At 44.1% G+C, this 22,540-nt stretch overlaps 2 protein-coding genes across 3 annotated transcripts in view; both read right to left on the bottom strand.

Annotated features, from left to right (window-relative positions):
• SLC13A4 (solute carrier family 13 member 4) overlaps positions 1 to 6,875 on the bottom strand; it is a 45,634-nt gene extending 38,759 nt beyond the window's left edge. For both annotated transcript variants that reach the window (XM_006114375.4, XM_006114376.4), the window contains exon 1: positions 6,020 to 6,875. In XM_006114375.4, the coding sequence (XP_006114437.2) occupies positions 6,020 to 6,118 (99 nt within the window). In that variant the 5' untranslated portion in view covers positions 6,119 to 6,875. The remainder of the gene's footprint in view (positions 1 to 6,019) is intronic.
• A 2,265-nt stretch (positions 6,876 to 9,140) lies between these two features.
• Positions 9,141 to 22,540, bottom strand: part of FAM180A (family with sequence similarity 180 member A) — a 37,973-nt gene continuing 24,573 nt past the window's right edge. Inside the window, exons 2-3 of the mRNA XM_006114374.4 lie at positions 15,738 to 15,838; positions 9,141 to 13,060 (exon numbers count right to left, since the gene is read on the bottom strand). Of these exons, the coding sequence (XP_006114436.1) occupies positions 12,716 to 13,060; positions 15,738 to 15,838 (446 nt within the window). The 3' untranslated portion in view covers positions 9,141 to 12,715. The remainder of the gene's footprint in view (positions 13,061 to 15,737; positions 15,839 to 22,540) is intronic.

Here is a 22,540-nt window from a genome sequence, read left to right as displayed (position 1 = left end):
GGCCCCTTCCCCATCCATCAGCCCATCCCCCAAACCTGCACACCCAGCCAGATCTCTCACTCTTCAACCCTCTGCTACACCCCGGACTCCTCCTGTACCATGAACCCCTCATCCCTGACTTCATCCCAGAGTCCATACCCCCAGCTAGAGCCCCCACCCCTATTCCCATCCCCTGCCCAACTCCTGAGTAGCCTCCTTCACCATGAACCCCTCATCCTTGGGTCCACCCCACAGCCCCCATCCTTTCATCAATTTACAAGGGAAGTGTGGGTGTAGGGTGCAGGACTTGGACCCATTCTGGGCACAACCAAAAATTATATAACCCTGCTACCCATGCATCTGTTTGAACAATAAGATGGAAGGCTGTGGTAAATTTTCTGGGTAGCCTAGAAAAAGTAATTACAGGGTGTTACACCAGCTATCGCCAATGCTACAACTGCACATATCAAATTGTTGCCAATTCTATCTATCCTAGACCCTTAAACAGCAATGAGTTCTGTAAGATTAAGGGTTGGTGTGTTTTTTTCTTTTCCTTGGTAGCGCTACTCCATAATTAAAACTGAAATTTGTGAGGAGTCATGAGTTTGCGACTCATGAGTGCGATAGTTTCGGCTAGAGCTAGCCATCATGCAGGTTCCCAAACATGGATAAGAGCATCCCCCTCTTGCCACATACTCACTGATCTCTCATTCTCTCTCTGAAAACACATACACACACACATACACACAGGTTTGAATTTCAGAAAAACACTGCCTTCCCACCCATTGATCTCAAACGGTTGGCACCGGGCCAGAAAGTAAGCTATAGATCAGGGGTAAGGAACCTTTTCTGGGTTTGGAATCGCTGACCCATAGAAAAATCAGTTGGGGGCCGCACACAAGTGAGAACCAAAAACATTTTAAAAAACCCCCAACAACCTATTGATGTGGTCCCCGACTGAGAAGGAGAAAGACACTCTCCACATTCCCCTTTCACACCAGTTCTTCAGGGGGCCTGTGCTAGTAGATTTTTTTTCAGCCTCCTCCTCCTCCACCCCCCCCCCCGCCAAGGTTCTGCGGTGGAGCCAAAACTGAGGGGTTCAGAGTGTGGGAGACAGCTGCTGAAAAGCAAGCTTGAGGTGTGAGGTCTGGGTAGGAGAGATGATGCAGGGAGAATGGGAGGGTGGAGGAGTGGAGTGGAGGTGCAGGTTCTGGGAAGGAAGGAGGATGCAGGAGAGGCCTGGGGATAAAGCATCTGCTTGGGAGGTAAGGTTCAGGAGTGAAGTGCAGGTGGGAGAGTTTGGGCAGGATGGATGGGTGGGGTGCAGAGCTGGAGCACCAATACTGACTCCCTCATGCGGGGGGACGGGGATCCTGAGCTTTGTGGGCTGGATCCAGGCAAGCTGGGGGCGCTATCTGGCCCCCAGGCCTTAAGTTCCCTACCCCTGTATAGATAGTGACATCCTTAATGGTACATTTCCCAGTGATAGCAGGTTTAGGAAGGGTCATTTGTCACTTTTGCTTGTTAAAATATTGTCAGGCAGGATAGTAGCAGGAAACCTAGGATTAAGTCTAGAAAAAGAGAGCGGCGGTCCCGAGGAAGGATATCTGGGAGTGAAGAAAGACCAACATACAGTTTGTGGTATTCATAACCCATGTTATATAGAATAATGTCCTGAAAAGGCTCAGTCTGTAGCTAACCTGAAATGTTCTTTTTTAAATTGTGCCAAAGTCAGACAAAATTCCATGGGTGTTAACAAAATGTTCACGCTGGGATATGGCTCACTGCAAATATTAGCTATGTAGACAGATGCAAGATATCCTTTGTTCAGGTGGCAATCCTCTTGTTTGTCTCTTTTTTCGAAACGAAAGCATGAATAATGAGATACAAATCTTATGGAAACATACATCTGACTTATTTGATGTGCAAGTGTCTGAATTTGAAATTCTTGATTAGCTTCAGAGTGTTCCCATTAGAAAGTGGTGTAGCCGCTTCATCCTACACAAAATGAAGAGCAGACTGACAGAGCACAGACTGTGTGAAACAGAGACTCGGCCCACTTTCTGTAAGTCATGGAGACAAGCTAAATATAAGTGTAAGCCAGAGTTACATGCACAATCCATTTAATGACATTAACCTAGAAGGCAATGATTTGTCAGCCACAACACCACATACTTGTAGACTTTATAGTCAATCTTTGAGAGACACCCAGGAGTAGGATCCCATTTGCAGTCGGTGTAGAGTTTGCTTCAATCCCTGCAGCATGCCCCTTCGTGGCACAATGTGGTGCTGCAGGCATGCTACCTAGATTACCACCATCGGTGCTGCAACTAGATGATGTGGGGACACTGAAGTGGTTCCCACCATACACAGAGTTTACAGTTTGGTTTGACGGCTCTCAGCACCCCCATTACACAAATTGTTCTAGAACCCCATTGTCACTCTCAGCTCCCCCTTGCTTCTCTCAACTAGTTTGTTCACACCTTGAAGTCACTTTCCCTTTCCTGGCATCCAATTTCTCGAGTTTTTATAAATACGCGGTTTCCTTTGGTCTTTCAGGGTCAAATACTTCTCCCTGGTTCAAGGAATGGACAGACCTCCTATGAAGGCTATGCAGTGCTTCTCCCTTGTTAAGGGACTTCACAGCCACGCTGAAATGGCTCAAATCAGCTTCGCCAGCCCACCAGCAGGCAGGTTCTAGTGTTCCTGCTCTAGCACCTCAACTCCTATGGCTCTTCAGAGGCTTCTGTTTTTATCACCACCTCACAAAGCCTGATATTAGCCACACAATCTGCCTGTCATCTGCTGATTTTCTTCACCTAGGGAGGTGATCTAAGTGTGCCACAGCTGGGGTTAGACCTAGCACCGATTGAAAGATCAGTCACCCTTTGACACAGTCTCATTGAAAAGCTCACATAAGCCCTGATCCAAAGACTTTCAGGGACTTCAGCATGCTTTGGCTCAGGCCTATAGATTAAGTGGGGGTAGAACTGCAGCCTTGGAAATACTGGAATTGCTTACAAGTCAAAAGTCTGGTGACCAGGTTGATCTGCATGTTGATATTGATTCACACCTGTGATGTGGCAGTGACAGGAGTCAAAATGTGGAGCAACGATAAGAACATAAGAACGGCCATATTGGGTCAGACCAAAGGTCCATCTAGCCCATGGTATGTCCGGACTGCAAAGAAAAGTTGGAAAAAGCTAGACAAATTGTGACCCACACTTTACATATCTTTTTCAGCTTTTCTTTCAGAAGAGGCTTTTCCGAAATTTGGCCCATCTACACGGGGCCAAATTTGAGAAAAAACATCCTCTTTTGGCACATCCCTTATGCCTCGTAGAATAAGATTTACAGGAATGGTAAAAGAACGTGTCCACTTTTCTGAATTTTTTTTCTGGAAAAGCGGACACGTTCCTTGGACCCAACATAGCTTTTCCGGGATACCAGAGGTATCCCGGAAAAGCTCTGCAGTCTAGACATAGCCCCAGTATCCTGTCTTCTGACACTGGCCAATGCCAGGTGCCCCCAGAAGGAATGAACAGGACAGGGAATCAGCAAGTTAACCCGTTCCTGTTGCCCATTCCCAGCTTCTGACAAACAGAGGCTAGGGACACACCATTCCTACCCATCCTGACTAACAGCCATTGATGGACCTAACCTACATGAATTCATCTAGTTCTTTTTTGAACCCTGTTAAAGTCCTGGTTTTCACAACATCAGGATCTTTTGTATCTCTTGTATCTATAAGGAAAAAATATTGTAAGATACTTAATTTATACACTAAGCACATTTTTATAATTTTCTTTATTTTTCCTCTCCATTGCTTATAAGTACATTTAGGAGCTTAAAAAAATCTGCTGACAACTTTCTCTCTTTCCCTTTAACAGTTATTGACTTTTTCATTTTGTTTGTCATAGAACATAAAATTAACACAACTCTATTTGTTTACTCCCTAGTTTGTGCAGCCCCAGCATTGACTACAAGAGCAATATAGAATCATAGAATCATAGAATAATAGGACTGGAAGGGACCTCGAGAGGTCATCGAGTCCAGCCCCCCGCCCTCAAGGCAGGATCAAGCTCCGTCTACACCATCCCTGACAGATGTCTATCTAACCTGTTCTTAAATATCTCCAGATATATAGACTTATATGATATGGGGAATGAAGCTGCATAAACCCAGGGAGCCATTTAATGTAGTTCTGAAATGTTTATTATTCTTCAGAACAAAGGCATTGTGTTTGTGTAAGTCCTATGTGAGAAACAGTGACCATCTTGGTGGAAGAGTGCTATACTTTGCTTACGGTAAATGTGTAAAATCGTAAGGATTTTCTTTGCCAGAAATAATTTTATTCTGATATGTTGATTCTAAACTATTTCCACTTTCAAAATATGTGATATAATTTTGACACATAAATAAAGAAGACCTTTGTATGGCTTCAAAAAAGTTGAATCTATAACAGCGTGGGGGAAGGATAAGTGCTGATGTTTTTTGCTGTTTTGATGTGTATCCTCAATTTCCAAACAAAAACAAAAGAAAGCCCATTTTCGCAGAAAACAGAGTAGTAGGTGCATGGGGAGAAAAGTGTCCACAATAACTGCTGTGTGATAATCTCTGTTGAAGGCTTAATCAGCTTCTGTAGCAGCTTGAGCTATTTATTCTGCAACTGCTGTAACACGGCTGGTTTCTCTGAGAACCATGCTAATCTTCTCCATTTAACTTGCATTTATTGATTTATTTATTGGTAACCAGAGTGACTAATACTAAAGTGGGGTTGTGTCAATAGGGTGTTAAGTGTTTTTGCCCCTTCCTTTCTCCTCATGCAACCCAAGGGGGCTGCTACATCCATAGCCTCAGAGGAGAGGCCTGGAACAGAGAATTGGGAAGCAGAATGCAAGTGGAATGGGAGAGAAATGAAATGACTCTGGTTCCACTGATACTATCTCAGTTATCCCGCGGGGCAGAAGAAAGGCCAGACTGCAGGCAGCCATACTACAAGCCCTAGCTAAAGATAATAATTAAGTTTTTCACCTTTAAGACTCTTCCCTTTTAGGACCTCAAAGCATTTTACAAACATGAATGAAATAGCCTCCCACCAACCCTACAAGGTAGGAAGGCATTTCCCTATTGTGTGGATGGGGAAAATGAGGCAAGAGTTTTAAAAGTTACAGGGGCCAGATTTTTTGAGTGTCCAGTTTGAGAGAGCTTGAAAAGGCTTGTTTGTCAGAGCACGAGTGCTCAGAGCCAGGTCCCTCTCAGGTCAGATACCCAAACTCAAGAGACTTGAAAATCTTGGGCTTGCGCTAGATCATACTGATCAGTGGCAGGAATTTAAACCACCTCAGGAAGTCCAAGGCAGAGTCAAGAATAAAAAGCAGATTCCTCATTGCCCAACCACAATTCCTTCCTTTTGTTCTGTTGTGCCTTTCTCCGAGCCTTCGGCTATTGGCTTCTGCCAGAAGTGTAATTGCTAGACTAGAGAAACAAAGGTTTGATGTGTAAAGGCAAATGCTGTGCATGTTCCTATATATCTATCACTGAATCCTGGTTCTGTTCTTTACAAAATATTTACAGATGTCCTATATAAACTCAGTCTAAGTTGAAAGTCCCCAGACAACCACTTGCCATTTTGAGCCTCATGACTCCTGATAATTATTTTAAAGAATTCTTGTTCAAGATAATTCCATGTACTGAAATACAAAGTCTGTATTTTTGTCATGTTCTTAAAAAAGCATTTGATACATTTGTCTTAAAACAGGATCTTTTTCAGCTTCAGCACTGATTTCCCACCTTGGCTTGTGACATCATAGTTGGCTGCTGTGGGGACTACTACTCTTGCTTCTAAATAAATCATATTTCTAAATTCTACAAAGGAGCATCAGCTCATTGCCCAGGAAGAATAATTTGCTCTTTCACCCCCCTCTCCTCATTTTCCTGCAGTACACCTGTCCAGCCTGGTGACCCTGCATCTCACCATCACTCTCTTTGCCCATCTGCTTTGTAAGCTTCAATAAAAAGGAAACAGTAATGTACTTACACTACTGGGGTATAAGAGTGGTAGAGGAAGCAGCAGAAGTGGAATGAGGACAACCAGCAGCAGGTTTCTGGCCCTGAGGAGCTCCTTTATCAGTGCCATAATGCTTCTCTTCCTGGTTGCTCTGCTTCTTGGATGTGTCTTTGTTTTTCCCAGATGCTCTACTTCAGCTCCAGGTCCTTCTTCAGCTTTGCACTGTCAACTTCTTTCCCTCCCCTCCCACCACCACTCCTGAAATGTCTTTGTTAATAGATTTATTCTTTTCCTTTGATCTGTTTTAAAGAAATGCTATCAATGTTGCTAACCTTTTTCCGGTTTATGTAGGGCTTACTAGTATATCCTTAGGATTGTCACACCATAATCCAAAGAGGTTTGCAAGCTGGAGCATAGTGGTCTTTTTGGTGTTGATGTTTTATTCAGAATCAGGGAAGTTTCTGCATTGCCTTCTGATCCCTGTTTTATAAAGCCTCTGCCCCTTCCATCATCTGGTTTTCAGTGATGTAAGTCTTGCTTTTGGTAAACCAGTTTTTATACCTCCATAGCCACTCACGGTTATACTCTAAAGTCTCTCTTTTCTCTGCTCATTAATACTATTGCCCAAGTTTTCCAACACTGGATTTATTTTCTTCCTTGGAAATTATTAGAAGCGACACTTTAGAGTTTAAATCCCCAAAGAAAACATGCAGTATTTTTAAAAGTTTTCCTCTTTTGATGGTGTGCTCTGTTCAGATTTCTTCCTTCTAATTTTCTTTTCAACTTTGAGTTTACCTTTCCCCTACTTTTTCTTCAGCCTGGAATTCGCAGGGCAGCACTTCTTGGAAAGATTATCCTCACTCTCAAGATAAAAAACTTGTTAAAAAGTCTCCTCCAACTAGAATTCACCATAAAGGAGGATGGAAAATGGTAGAGCCACCACCCACCATCCAAAGGCCAATCAGGATGCTTGAGACACAACCAGCCTCCTCTCACAAAGAAAGGCCTTTTCTTAGTTGCTGAACAGTGAGATTATTTCAAGGCCCAGGAGCTGCTGATAAGTAAACAAACATTGTTTTCCAGAGAGCATGCTTTCTTTTTCATGATCATTGTTGTTTCAGTCATGGGGGCTATTAATTCATAAGGGATGTGTTGCAATCTGTGCCTATATACACACGCACATCAGCCAGGGTCCATGGAAATCAGACACAAATTCAGAACCTAATGTTCCCCAACCACAGGGTTCTAATGGCTTAGCTATAGGAGCACCTTCATGAGCTCAGCCTTTTAGCATTAAGCTTGATATCATTAATGAGGAATGGGCTGACAATAGTTGAGATATAAGAGGCATGTTGAATCCATAGGCCTGATGTATCCATAGGCTATGGGGGGTCCATGGGGAGGTGCGCATCTCAAGCATCCAGGATTTCCTGGGGAACCACACAGTTTTGGAGGGTCAGGTTCCAAACAGGTTCAAATTATCCAACATCAGTTCCATCCACCTGGACGCCAGTCAGGCCTGCTGGCAGCCTGTGCACAAACTTTGCAGCTTAGGCTGAGCCCAGGCAGCTGCATGTGCAGCCCTGCTGGTGGGAGGCTGAGTGTGGGCTCCTGCGGGCAGGTCAAAGGACTGGCTCAGCCCAATGAACAGTGAAGACAAATTATTCATCCTCATGTGCACTCCCATTACCACCCGTAAGCTTGGATTTGCTGAGTTCTCCACAGCTGCAGCCCCCTACTATGGATGTCTGAAGAAGCTAATGAGCAAGGGAATATAGCTGAAGGACTCCGGGATGGGTAAAGCAGCAGCCATGAAAAGAAATGGACTTATGAAGGGAGACTGGTGGCAAAGAGAAGATATTTGAGCAGAACAGGGTGAAAAGGAACTCTTCCCTCCTTGCACCTCTTTGAGGTCATGATTATCCCTTGTTTCCCTGCACACTGTAGAAATGGGAATCTGAGAGCCATGCACAATCTGGTCACGAACTAAAGCCACAGGGTCATGTGCTCCCTTACTTTACACCTGTGTGGCCAACCACATCCACGCAAAGGGGATGCAAAAAGCCACCATTCTCACGTCAGGACTTTTACGGTCACTTTTCCCAGAGGTAAATGATTGCACAAGAGCCTAAGACCTAGAGCAGCAGCATCCTGAGGTAAATCCAGAAGGAGACGAAATGCTGCAGTGCAATAGTCACTTCTTCCTGCCATGCCCCACATGTTAAGGAGAAGACATCTGAAGATGCCATAAGTGTATTTAATGCCACCGGAACACGGCACTCCCACAAGGGGGCAGTGTTTCAATCCACTGTATTACTGAGGGTATGGCATAGAAATCTCTGAAGGACACTAGATCTTTGTCATACTAGAGAAGAGCAATGAGTTTGTTCATATGCCATAGTCAGTAGGTGTGACACCAAGGTAAGGAGAGGCAAAAAATTCCAGGCTTTAACCAAGTTATGCTAGAAAGAGCTATGGGAATAAAGTTGACAATAGTGCTTATTTTCTCCCCTAAAAGATGAGACAATCTGTGCACATGTCTGAGCAAGTCTAGGAGAGGTATTATGGAGGGAAGGCTCTCCAGAATCCGGGTACTCCACCACACTGAACTCCAGGCCCCTCACTCGCTCCGGGCTGAAGGAAAAGTAGGGAAACTCTCTCCCCGTCTCTGTTTTACCCTTGCTCCTATGCATCCTCTGTTATCAACCTGGGGGAGGATAGATACCCCATAGGGCTATTGATCCATTTGCTCAGTACTTTCCACTCCTTCTCAGAGGGAAGTGCCTCTGTTTAGCCAGATCACTGTGAGTACCAAATGTCTTGCACTGAATAGTGAGGTCTTTTACGTGAACATATATTTTTGGTGTAACCTTGTGAGCTGCTGAAAACTTGTGTGGCCAATCACGTGGCTGTTCCTACTGTGAGGGGAAAGAGATCCAGCCAGCAGAATTTTCCAGTGTGGTTATCAACATTGATTGAAGCATTTTCCACAGACTAATTTTCCCTCAGCAAATGCAGTGTGATCAAAATAAAAAACATTTGGTTGAAATGTGTCGATTTCAACAACACTTCTGAAGGAAGAACATTCAGGTGACTCATTTCATTTTGATAATGTTGAAATGTTTAGTTCCAATAAGGCAAACACCTTCTTGTTTTATTTTTGGCTATTATATTAATTTTAATACTGTTTTACATCTATTATATTTAACATTTTTATATTACAACATTGCATCATAAAATGACATTTTAATGCTTTTTGAAACAATTAAAAATGGAAATGAATTTCAAAGCGTCGGAATAGCCTGTTGAAAAAAAATCCCATTTCCTGCCCATCTCTAATGGTTATGCTTTGTGTGAATGAAGCTCCACAGACTGAAAGATATCCAAGGATTGGGGACATGCTGCAGGGTAGTTAAATAGCAAATCAGCTCCTGAAATAAGGGCATGTTACACTTGCAAGTTGCCACACATCCACAGTGGAGTTACTTCCTTTAGCAAATGCACCAGACAGTCAAATAGTTCTCAGTCAGGGTTTTATTACTTCATTAATGATTCTGTATTAAATACACTTGGGCAAGACAAGTGACAACAATATTATTTCTCCTTTGAAACATTATCTACAGCAACTGGGGCAGGTATAGGGGATAAACTCAAGAAAACTTAATTTAACAGTAAAGAAATAAAAGGTCATTTGTAAGGCGCAGTTATCCATAGAGAATGGAAGGATGTTCTGAGTAACATTTGTACGGATAATTTTCCAAGATGCTTACTATGTTCCCTAGCAGATGAATTTGGTGTGCAGTATAATGCCACCTGGTGGGGGAGACTTCTCTGTGTAGATAATTCTACTTAAAACCTGCTTGCCCCAATCCTGGTTGTTGTTACCGGAGGAAAGAGGATAGGACAAGGAGCTGTGGTGGGAGCTCCTGAATGCTCTAGTTCCAGACTCTCCCAGCAGATGTCACTCTAGGGAATGGAATAGTCGCACAGAATAAAAACAAGGTGAACACTCATGACAATTGGCCTCCATGAGTAAATTAATTATACAGCAGGGTAATTTTATAAAGGAAAAAAACATAGATAGTTTGTATTTGCTTTTAAGAAGGGATATATCTGGCGCTCCCATTCCAGTCCCACTGGGGGAAAAAAAAAGAGTAATCCACAAGTCTATGCAGTATGTGAGTATGATTTCCCAGAGAGGTGCAGAAAAGGCATTACATGTGAGACATCTACTGGCCTGCTTGTGGTGGTGATGTGGCCTCCAACTGAGGGGACGCTCCCCACATTCTCCTCCCACACCAGAGCCTAGGAGGGCCAGCATAGTAGATTTTCTGTTCACCAGCCCTGCAGTATGGCAGTGCTGGGGCTGGAGCGCCTGTGCAGCCTCCACAATACTGGGGTGATCCCTGAACTGTGGGGGCCAGATTCAGGCAAGCTGGGGGCCGCATCTAGCTCCAAGGCCTGAGGTTCCCCACCCCTGTTTTAAAGGATGCTCTGCATGCTGGTTTTGCGTGTGAATATTCTTTCACACACAAATGGAATTAGTTACACCTCTTGTTAAAGATGCCTCCCACTAACCAATAGAAAACCCTATTTTCAGCTGTTAATAACTTTGGCAGACCCTAAACAGCACCAGCAGGTAATGATCCCGCAGTGGCCATTCACCAGCCATGGACTGCCAGAGTACATTGTGCTCTGCTAGCTTCCCCTGCTTAGAATAATAGAATCCTAGGGCTGGAAGAGACCTCAGGAGGTCATCGAGTCCAGCCCCTTGCCCAAGACAGGACCAATCTCAACTAACTCAACCCAGCCAGGGCTTTGTCAAACTGAGACTTAATTGTCTTAACTGCTCAAACTGCTTGCCCTTAACTGTCCCCCAAACCCTGCTTGCAATGAAAGCTGCAGAGAAGGAAGTGTCTGTATCAGCTGCACATTTACTGAGGAATCACCCTCCCAGTGGAATAGCACCACAGTAGGGGACATGCAGGAGACTTCTTCTCTTTGCGCATGGCCTGAGTGATGGAAAAGGAGCAGCGTGGGACTTGGCACTTGGTCCTTAAAATCCAACCACCACTGTTTCTCTTGCTGGGTTTGGTTTGGGCCTGTCTCTGTTTAGAAAGTTTAGAATATTAAGCAAAGTGCAGAAACTCTACTCCTTATTTCTTACCACCTCCCTTCCAAAATGAAGAACCCTGCCCCCTTCTCTGTTTACCATTGCTCCTATGCAACTTCTGCCTGGGGGAATTAAAGGGAGAAAGACTGAGTGGAGTGTGTGAGAGACCACAGGTGCATATATTAAAGGGGTAACAGCATGTCAGAAGTGCTCAGATACCATAGTGAAACATGCCAAAATTAGCTAGCATAGGTAGATAAACAGCATTAGCGCACAGCTTTCAAACCTTAGGCTACTGCCGTTAGAACAGGTTGAACTGCCTATTGTAAATAATTTAGCTGACGAATATAGTCCTTTCCTCTCTCCATGAAGTGTCCACAGAAGGCCTTTGTTCATAATTTGCAATTGCTTGTTAAATCATTTGTACAAATTTTAGCCTATGATTTGTTCACAATCAAGTCAGCATGAATGTTTTTCATTCTGCATTCACAGTTCTCACCACATGACCGATCACTTAAATCGTATGGCATGCCACGGTTGCTCCCTGATTGAATGACCTAAGATAGACACACTCTCTCCCTCATACGCGCAGAGATACAAGCAAAGATGATCCAAACGGGCAAAGGTGAGCCAAGCTGCAAAGTAATGCACAAAATATGGGGGGTTTCCACTGTTTAGGAAGTTCAGGGATATTCTGAAGCAGGAGATTGGTTCAGCAACTGAGTTACAGGGATACGCTGAAAAAATTGTATTTGTTAAATTAATTTAGGTTCTGATCCTGCAGTTGATAACACATGGGAGGCTCAGAACCATGTGCAAATAATGGCAGGACCTTTATAGACTGACTGTGAAAGCTCGTGTGGGGAGACTGCACACGTTAATAGCTATGTGATCTTTCTAGTGAATAAAAACTGGCTCAACTGTGAACAAGAGATTAAGATAGGTTGTCAGTACTTGGGAAACAAGTCAACCGGTTTTACTTGCAAGAACATTGATTATTTTATTCTTGCCATAGTCTCCAAGCTCTACTTTCCATGATTCTTCTTCATTTTCTGGGGGCCTGTGTCTCTCTTTCTGTCTCTTTAGACCCCATTAGATGGCAGCAAAGCTAGTATATTTTTTCTAGCCTGAATTCCCCAGTACACTGTCCTTCTGAGCTTCCTTGGCAGACTAGTTACCAGAGCACGCTCCCTTCACCCCCAGGGTATTTCAGGTCACAATCATCCTAGACAAAGCCATTAACTTCACTGATATTACACCAGGTATAGACTTGTTTAATGAGACTTCCAAATATCTATTACTTTCCAAACAGGAGAGGGGTTCCAAACTTTCCAGATGAACATTCCCTTCCTCCATCTTTTGGGAATAACAACACACACACACACACACACACACACACACACACACACACACCCCTACCTCATTCATTGGGGGGTATGGACTCCCCTGAAGATGTTTTTCCTGCTTATCATGGTTCTGTAACAGGATACCACTAGGGGGCGGAAGAGAATAAAAAATCTTTGCACATAGACAAATTGTTTACAGAGGAAAAAGACACATAGCAGAACCACTTTATCAGCAGAGCTTGTTGCATTCTTGGTGTATAAACTCCTTTAGTGCAATGGCTTTTTGCTGTGTGAGAACATCAAGTCATGCTTGAGGGCCTTGTAGAGACTGATGAAGGATTCGGCCCAAACAGCCTTCTGGTGTTTCCGAGACTGAGCGGCCCTGTAGGCAGTATAGACCATGGTCAACACTGTTCTTTCAAAATCTTCCTTCTTTAGGACCGTTGGGTAATTAGACAGCCTGACACTCAACCGTCGAATCTCTGTGATGCTCTTGGGGATAATGTCATTGCAGATAGTGTCAAATTCTTTGGCTTTCCTCAGTGAAGCCAGCTCCTCGTCTTTGATGGAGATCTTCAGGCCTTTGTCAATTTCAAGCTCAGCTAAAAGAAACTGGCACAAAATCAGAACATAGGAAGTTATTTATCCTCTGGGAGTCTATAGACAGAATAAACATGAATTTAGAGCATATTCTTATTTCTTTTCTTTGGTAAAATCCAAGCAAAGAGAACTAATAAAACTTGTCTAGAAAAGAAAGACATTTTGGAAGCTGCCCTCAACAAATCCACCACTGCACCTTAACTCCTGCCTTTCCAGTTCTGGACCACTACACCACCTTCCCAAGACATCTTACTACTGGCCTACGATGTCCTTGCTTTTCTAAGTTAGGATCTTTTCCAGTTATGCTGAACTGTGGCAGATCTTGTGGTAGTTTTGTAATCTACACTAGGGTCAAAGCACCAGAATCATATTCAAATGTGACCTGAACAGAGTATTTGAACCTGCTTTGTACAGGGGAAATAGTCACGCTATCCTGGGAGGTCTGTTTTTCATTTTGATTCCTTAGCACTGGCAGATATGGTGCTGTGCTGCTAAGCATTGATTCATTTGGCAGTGCTGCTGTGAAGCAAGGAATCAAAATGTCACTATATAGTTACTAGTTGGAAGCACAGGATGGGGGTATGTTTGGGAGTGTGTGCACTGGCTCTGGATCTTACCCCCCCTGGTGGTTCAAAAGAACTCATGTTTATTAACCTCCAAGAGCCAATGTCAGGCTTATCCAAAGGCCGAGTGGACTTAATTTTGGGGGGGAAGATTTGTTTGTTTTAAATCAGGAGTCCACTTTGAATTGAGTGTTTCTCAAAGTGAAATATATTTTAATGTGGGTTGTACATGTTCCTAGAATCTGAAATTGGGATGTTTTGTACTTCTGAAAGTATTCATCACTCCAATCCCTCCCTGTTTGGTACCAGGCAGTGATGGTATGTCTACACTACCACCCTAGTTCGAACTATGGTGGTAATGTAGGCAACCGGAGTTGCAAATGAAGCCCTGGATTTGAATTTCCCGGGCTTCATTTGCATATAGCCGGGCGTCACCATTTTTAAATGTCCGCTAGTGCGGACTCCGTGCCGCGCGGCTACACGTGGCATGGACTAGGTAATTCGGACTGGGCTTCCTATTCTGAACTACCGTTACTCCTCATCCGTGCCGCGTGTAGCCGCGCGGCACGGAGTCCGCACTAGCGGACATTTAAAAATGGCGGTGCCCGGCTATATGCAAATGAAGCCCGGGAAATTCAAATCCCGGGCTTCATTTGCAACTCCGGTTGCCTACATTACCACCCTAGTTCGAACTAGGTTGTGTCAGCTGACGGTTAGGGCAGTGTGTGTGGGTATGTCTCTTAAGTCTTTGACTGCTAAGACACGAAGTCTCGTCGCAACGGGCAGCCCAGAAGGCTGAAAGGAGCCCTGAAAGTTTTTAACGTCCGTGACTTTACTGATAGGACCACAGTCCTTTCGCAGATGGTAGCCAAACAGGCTAACAGACGCCCTAGTGTGTAGGAAGAGCTTATTACACTTTAGGTTTTAACTGCTAGAACACAAAGTTTTTTTGCAGCGGGCAGCCTGGGAAAGGCTGGAAAGGTGCCTCAACGGATCTTGTCACCTGGGAGTGACACAGATCCAAACGCCCAAGCTTTCTTTATGTTTGTTCCTTTATGACCGGCTGAAGTTCTTTTAAATTGTGCTTGGTTCTATTACAGCAACTGAAGGAGTCAGGTTAAAACTTAAACAGTTACAGGTTTATTAAAGGAACTTATAAATTATATGGTTACAATGGCTATTGCTCTATTTTATAATTATTAGCAAAATACAGATCTTAAAATGGTTACAGGAAAAAGGTAAAGATAGAAAACAGAAATAATGGTACTAAATGACAGCTTAATCTTTAAAGAGCTCTAACACTATGTATATATACTTAAACAAAGGACCACATTCAGGTACAATTTTTACCCCCTTTTGTGCCTCTCGACTCCAGCGTGTCAGGCCAGGGCCAGTCTCTCAATTCCTCGGAAAGACGAATATGAGGTGGGCATCCCCTCTGGAACCTCGGGAGGTCAAACACCAAACCCAACTAGCAGATAGATGGTAGATTGACACACAAAGCAAGTGTGCTGCTGGACTTATCTTTATACCCCTGGGGGCCCGTATTCTCTTTCTTATCTTAAGAGGCTAAATTTTACTGGTCCGTTTTGTGGCGCCAGTTCTTACAAGCAAGTTTCAAGTTAATTTACACTTGTAAGAGAGGAAGATAGCTAAATTAGGACTGCCGGATGTTCTTGTTGGGCGGGAGATTCCTCCCCCCGCGGACGGTTATGTGTTCGTATCAATATGGGTTAAGTCAAGGGCACGATGTACAGCCTCTTGGTCAACAATAGTTTGACCACCCTCCTATCTCTGCTTACAGTTGGTCACGGTCACTGAGCCAGCATATCTAAACCTCCTGCTCTAAGGTTTTCAAAGAATATGCTGTTTTCCTGCTCTTATGTGCCCTGCATGGTTTCAAGCAGACAAAGATGGATGTTAAAATGGGGGTTCACGTCTGGCTACAGGGTGGTAGTGTAGACATACCCTGAGCTACTAACGAGAAGAAATGGCACTTTGCTCAGTAACTTAGGTTTGAGGCTGGGAGCAGAGCTCAGAGATAGGATGAAATGGGGAGGATGTGATGAATGAGAAACAATGACATTATATGGACTGAAGGGAGTTCTGGCCCCCACATACTGAACCTCGAAAAGCATGTCCACATCATCCAGTGAGTTCTGCAGCACCGGGCTCACGAGGGCAGATAACGATCTCTTATACCGCTGAGCAGCTGGGAAAAGCATGGCTGGGGAAAAAGAGAGATTTGAGTCAGTTGCACGCACTAAGGCTATGTCTACACTACCAGGTTATTTCGAAATAACTCTCAAAATAAGCTTATTCCTCTTCACAAGCAGGAGTTATTATTTCAAAATAACAAGCCCGTTATTTTGAAATAACAGGCTTGGTAGTATGGACGCTCGCCTTGTCATTTCAAAATAAAGGAAGTTATTTCAAAATAACCCCCCACTGTAGACATGTCCTAGGAGAACCAAGGACATCTTGGTATCAGCTTTAGTCAAAGTTCAGTGTGTTGCAGAAAATATGCTGCAGGGAAGAACTTTGCACTTGGCAAGGAAGTTCACTGTATGGATTGTAAACATTTATTTAGATAAGTTTTATGAGGTAGGGGACATTTTGTTGCTCTTTGTCTGTTTGGTGCCTACCACAATGGGGTGCACGATCCAGGAGCCTAAACACTACCAAAGTACAAATATAAATAATAGGACCTAGATGTTTTCTCTATAATTCAGGACCAGAAAGGAGCCTCTGTTTGGGAAGTGAATACTGTCACAGGGAAAGGATATGTCACTCTGTTCTGGAGCTGCCATGTATAGTTAGGAAGTCACTAAACCCTTGTTTTGTTGCTCACATTCCACCTAAAACAGTATAGGCAACACTTACTCCTCTGCAAACCAGTAAGCCACAGCTGTACTAAATCCAGGCTTGGAAGAATTGCTATCAGTTAGGTGCTGATTTCACCACATGCTCACAAACTGACAAAAAATATTTCCATCTACAGCAATCAGAATGTATAGGCAGGCAAAAGTAGAAAAATGATGTTTTGAGGCTTTATTCCAGTTTGATTTCTGGATATTAACATATATGTTTACGTATAATGTTAACAATTTGTGTTTTAACATTACAGACCTTGAACTTTTGAATTTCAATTTATGTCATGTATTATTTTCTGACTCCTCATGTTGTCTGATACTCCCCCATAAAGCCACACAAATTTGAACATTTAAAATCAAGAAAAAATTAAAATGCTTAACATCCATAATTTTGTACAATTTTGAACATTTAAATCAATATTTTACCCTTTAAAAATGTTTAAAAATTAGCAGTAATATTATCTGTCAACATTATAAAACCATTGAATTCTTCCAAGTTTGGACATATGTAGCATGAACTTATCCATGAAATGGGACACTTAAGTGTCATTCCTTCTGAAGGCAGAACTCAAGTGAGGCAGTAAGAAGACCTCTTCCACCTCCAAAGCCAATATGGGTAAACAGCACAGTAAAAGGGCAAAAGAGGCAAAAAGGTATCCTTTAAAAATAGAAGTCAAATCATAGACGAAAAAGGGAAATGAGAAGAAACTCTAGCAAGTCATGTAAAAGTATAATTAGACACGCCAAAGGAAGAATATGAACAACCTGTTAAAAATGCAAAAACTAACAGCAATTTTTTGAAGTGAATCAGAAGCAGGAAGCCTGCCAAACACTTGGTGGACCCTTGGAAAAATCAAAGTGCTCAAGGAGCACTTAGGGAAGGTTATTGCAGAGAAGCTAACTGAATTACTTACATCTGTCTTCATTACAGAGACAGTGGTGGAGATACCCGGACCTAAGCCATTCTTTTTGGGTGACACATTTGGGGAACTGTCCCAGACTGAGAGGTTTTTTAAAAAATGATAAATTAAACAGTAGTAAGTCACCAGGGCCAGATAGTATTCACCCAAGTGTTCTAAAGGAACTCAAATATGAAAGTACAGAACTATTAACTGTGATGTGTAAGCTATCATGCAGTCAGCCTTTATACCAGATGATGGGAAGATAATTAACATAACACCCATTTTTATAAAAGGCTCCAGAGGCAATCCTGACAATTATAGGACAGAAAGTGTAACATTTGTAGCAGGAAAATTGGTTGAAAGAATAGAATTAACAGACATACAGATAAATTGAATATGTTGGGGAAGACTCAACACAGTGCGACTCCCTTTTGTACTCCCTTTTGTAAAGGGAAATCATGTTTCACCAGTTTATTAGAATTCTTTGAAGGTATCAACAAGAATATGGACAAAGGTGATCTAGCTGACACAGTGTACGTGGATAGTCAGAAAGCTTTTGACAAGGTCCTTCATCAAAGACTCTTACGCAAAGTAAGCAGTAACAGGATAAGAAGGCTGGTCCTCTCATGAATCAGTAACTAGTTAAAAATGGGAAACTAAGGGCAGAAATAAATGGTCAATTTTCACAGTAGAGAGAGGTAAATAAGAGGGTGCCCCAAGAATCTGTACAAATGCAGTTAAACACGTTCATAAATCTGGAAAAACAGGGTAAACCCTGAGGTAGCAAACTTTGCAGATGATACAAAATTATTCAAGAGATTTAAGTCCAAAGCAAAAAGCTACAAAGGGATCTTACTAAACTAACCAAGTGACAAATGAAATTCAGTGCTGATAAGTGTAAATTAATGCAGGTAGGAAAAAATAATCCCAGCTATACATTTTCTCCTAGTCTACTATAACTATATATATTTTCAGTCTAATCACTATCTGCAATTCAATGCTAGAGAGAGCTAGAAAATAGATTAAAATTCTGGACAGATGGATAATTCTAGAATCACAGTCATATCTCCATAATAGTGCTTTACGTCTATAACTATCTCCCAGGCACTGTAAAAATTATGTATACAGCCTTTATCCCCCACAGAAATGCAACAGCTATTTAATAGTGACACTGTACAACAGCTTTTGAGAAAGGAAGTGAAGGATGATATTGCCAGCTGAAAGTCCACAGGGAGAATTTAGGTAGGTAGAATATGGATTATTACATTAGAATTTAGCTAAGAGTGATCAATGCCCTTATTTTACAACTCTCCAGAAGACATCACTTCCATAAGCACAAGGCTCCCTGAATGTTAGGAAATTGGCACCGTACTGACTTAAGGTGCATCTACACTTTGAATTGGGAGTGTAATTCTGAGCTGGGGGAAGATATACACATGCTAGCTGTGATCCAGCAAGCACACTGAAAATAGAGTGTAGCTGTGGCGGTTAGTACAGCAGGACAGGCAGGCTACCCTGAGGGCATGTTGTTACATGGGGTGGTTAGCCCAGAGGCATAACAAGGGTGTTACCTGCCCGGAGGCAAAGGAAAAATTTGCCCTGCAGCCACTGTGCGGCAGGGCCCCGAACCTGGTGCACAGCTGAGCCTGACTATGGGAGGAGGGGTGGAGCTAGTACAGTGTTTTCCCTCACCCCCTCCAGTTTGGCGCCAGGCCCCTGAATGCACTAACCCACCGGTGGAAGTGGAGAAGGGTTGGGCTGGGGGTAGAGGAGGCTGGGGAGGAGGCTCCAGCTGATGGCGACAGGCAGAGGAGGAGCAGACGAGCTGAGGGATAACAGGGGGAGGAGAGAGGGACTAAATTGGCACTCCCCACCCAGTGTGGTGCCCGGGGGCAACTACCCTCCCCCCCGTCTCCCCTCACTATGCCACTGGATTAGCCTCTCCATCTCTTGTGCCTCAGTGGCTACATTCTATCTTTAAGCATGCAGGCTTGTTTGATGGGTACATTTCCTCAAGCTGGAATTCTCACCCCCACTTTGAAGAGTAGACACACCTTTAGAAAAATACCTCTTACTAAATCAGTGATAGAAATGTAGCCGTGTTAGTCTGGGGGTACGTCTACACTACAGCGCTAGTTCGAACTAACTTAGTTCGAATTAGTTAATTCGAACTAAGCTAGTTCGAACTAACGCATCTAGAACTAAAAACTAGTTCGAACTAGCGTTTTGCTAGTTCGAACTAGTAAGTCCACATTGAGTGGACTCTGAACAGGGCTTAATGATGGCTGGAAGCAGTGCCGGCAGGGCATAAAAGGAGGACTTAGAGCATGGAGATACTGTCTCAGGCTAGCCGAGGGCTGCGCTTAAAGGGTCCCGACCCCCACCCCGGACACACAGTTCTAAGGGGTGCCCCGCTTGCAAAGAAGTTCTGGCTTGGAGTGCCCTGAGTGCCCACACTGGGCACATCACACCACTCGGCCATCAGCCCGGCTGCACTTGCCGCAGGCTGCCATCTGGGGAGAGGGAGTAATTGGGGGGCTGCAGGAGAGCTTCCACCCCCAGAAGCCCGCAGAGCCAGCCCAGTCCTCCCCATCGGGGGCTCGTACCCCATTCCTCCCTCACCTCCTTCCACTTGCCCTTCCCTAGCCCCCCTTCTTATTGATGTACAAAATAAAGATAACGTTTCTTCCAACATTGACTCTGTCTTTATTGAAAAAAACTGGGGGAGACTGGGAAAAGGAGGTGGGAGAGGGGAAGAGAAAGGCTGGGAGAGGGGAGGGCAATTAACATGATCAGGGGTTGGGAACAGGTCCCAGATGAAGAGAGGCTACAGAGACTGGGACTGTTCAGCTTAGAAAAGAGGAGACGGAGGGGGGACAGGATAGAGGTCTCTAAAAGCAGGGGTTGGGTGGAGAGGGTGCATTCAGAAAAGTTCTTCATGAGTTCCCATAAAGAAGGACTAGAGGACACCAAAGGAAAGGAATGGGTAGCAGGCTTCAAAGTAGTAACAGAAAGTTGTTGTTGTTGACAAAGCAAATAGTTAACCTGTGGAACTCCTTGCTGCAGGAGGCTGTGAAGGCTACAACTAGAACAGAGTTTAAAGGGAAGTGAGATCAAGTGATGGAGGTTGGGTCCATGGAGTCCTATTAGCCAGAGGGTAGGAGTGGTATCCCTGCCCAAAGTTTGTGGAAGGCTGGAGAGGGATGGCACGAGACAAATGGCTTGGTCATTGTCTTCGGTCCATCCCCTCCAGGGTCCCTAGGGTTGGCCGCTGTTGGCAGACAGGCTACTGGGCTAGATGGACCTTTGGTCTGACCCAGGACGGCCATTGTAAGCTCAGGGCTCAGTGTCGGGGGTCTCAGTGGACCCCCTTGATTTTCATGCACACCTGGTCCTGGGTGGCCAGGCTGGCAGCTCTCCTGCCCTAGACGGCCACTTTCCTGTGCCTAGTGCGGAGATCGTGGACGAGGTCCACGATGTCCGCACTAGCCCAGGAAGGTGCCCGCCTCTTGCAGTCCAGGGGAAGCTCCCGGGAGCCGCCAGCCTGGTCCCGGCAAGAGGGGGTGGGCTGGGGGGCATCGGGTGGGTGGCTCTGTGCCGTGCCAGGTGCAGGGTCTGCTAGCTGGGTGCTGGCAGGCTTGCACCTGGCACGGGCACCGTAGCCAGCCCGTGCCCCTTGAAGGGGTCCGGGGCCGGGAGGGGGGCATAGAGTTTCCCTGGTGTTGGCCAGAGTGGCCACCAGGGAAACCTGGGGAGGGCTAGCCTCCCACTAGTTCGAACTAAAGGGCTACACAGCCCTTAGTTCGAACTAGCTAGTTCGAACTAGGCGTTAGTCCTCGTAAAATGAGGTTTACCTAGTTCGAACTAAGCGCTCCGCTAGTTCGATTCAAATTCGAACTAGCGGAGCGCTAGTGTAGCGCATAGGAAAGTTAGTTCGAACTAACGTCCGTTAGTTCGAACTAACTTTCTAGTGTAGACATACCCTGGGGTAGTTGAAGCAAAATGCAGGACAATGTAGCACTTTAAAGACTAACAAGATGGTTTATTAGATGATGAGCTTTCGTGGGCCAGACCCACTTCCTCAGATCAAATAGTGGAAGAAAACAGTCACAACCATATATACCAAAGTATACAATTTAAAAAAATGAACAAATCTTACTAAATCACTAACTCCACTTTTGATGGCTCCTATCCACAACTGACTAGGATGACATTCCTTTGTAGGGTGCGAGCTTTGATTGGGCCAGGACCTGAACGTGTTAAATTTGCAAACAAGAGGCTTGTGTGTATTTTGTGTAAAAAGCCCTTTATATGGGTCAGTTTTGCGTTAACTCTCTGAACTGTTTGCTTGGCCCCGTATGCAGATATTAAACCTTAGCGACAGTTCTTAGGAACTTCTTCTGTCTGTCTTCATAGATGTTGTGTTCTTTTTTATTTTTATTTTCTCTTGTTCAGCATTTTAATTCAATCCCTCCCCCCCTCTCAATTATTCTAACCCCAGTGATTAACATTTCCCTCAGGATTTGTATAGGCATTTACAGAAAGCAATTTCAGGTTTTATTTACTAAGTCTTTACAAGCTTGTAAATTTAGCACAAAAACCAAGATGGAGAATTATTTGCTGCCAATCTTAAGGAAGTCTGAATTTAATTATTATAAATTCATCTAGAAACTTTTCTGCTGATTTGACTTCCTTCCACGCTTACAGCTCTCACATGAGTTAGTGGTACACTATCAAAGAATAGCACAGGACCATCTGTATGGCTTACCATCTCTTTTCTAGTTTGGGCCCCAAAGGAATTTCCTGTAGCATTACTAGATATTTTGTTCATAGCAATTTATATCATATTGATGATGATGATGAGGAAATGTCTGGTTCACATCATTCACAGAAACTGTGACTATCAGAAAGAAGTACAGGCAGTCCCCGGGTTACGTACAAGATAGGGACTGTAGGTTTGTTCTTAAGTTGAATCTGTATGTAAGTCGGAACTGGCACATATTGTAGGGGAAACTCTAGCCAAACATTTCTCCAGAGCTCAGTTTTATTCTCCCACACCTCACTTCCCTCAGTCCTTTATTCTCAAGCTGAGGTGTCTGCTGAGAAAAGCCGCTCCGCGTCTCCCTGGTCTGCTGGGAGGGTGTGGGGGGGCGC

Source organism: Pelodiscus sinensis, chromosome 1 (assembly GCF_049634645.1).
Source record: "Pelodiscus sinensis isolate JC-2024 chromosome 1, ASM4963464v1, whole genome shotgun sequence".
Lineage (NCBI taxonomy): Eukaryota > Metazoa > Chordata > Testudines > Trionychidae > Pelodiscus > Pelodiscus sinensis.
The sequence above is the reverse complement of the archived record's forward strand: the minus strand, read 5'-3'. Positions and strand labels throughout refer to the sequence as shown.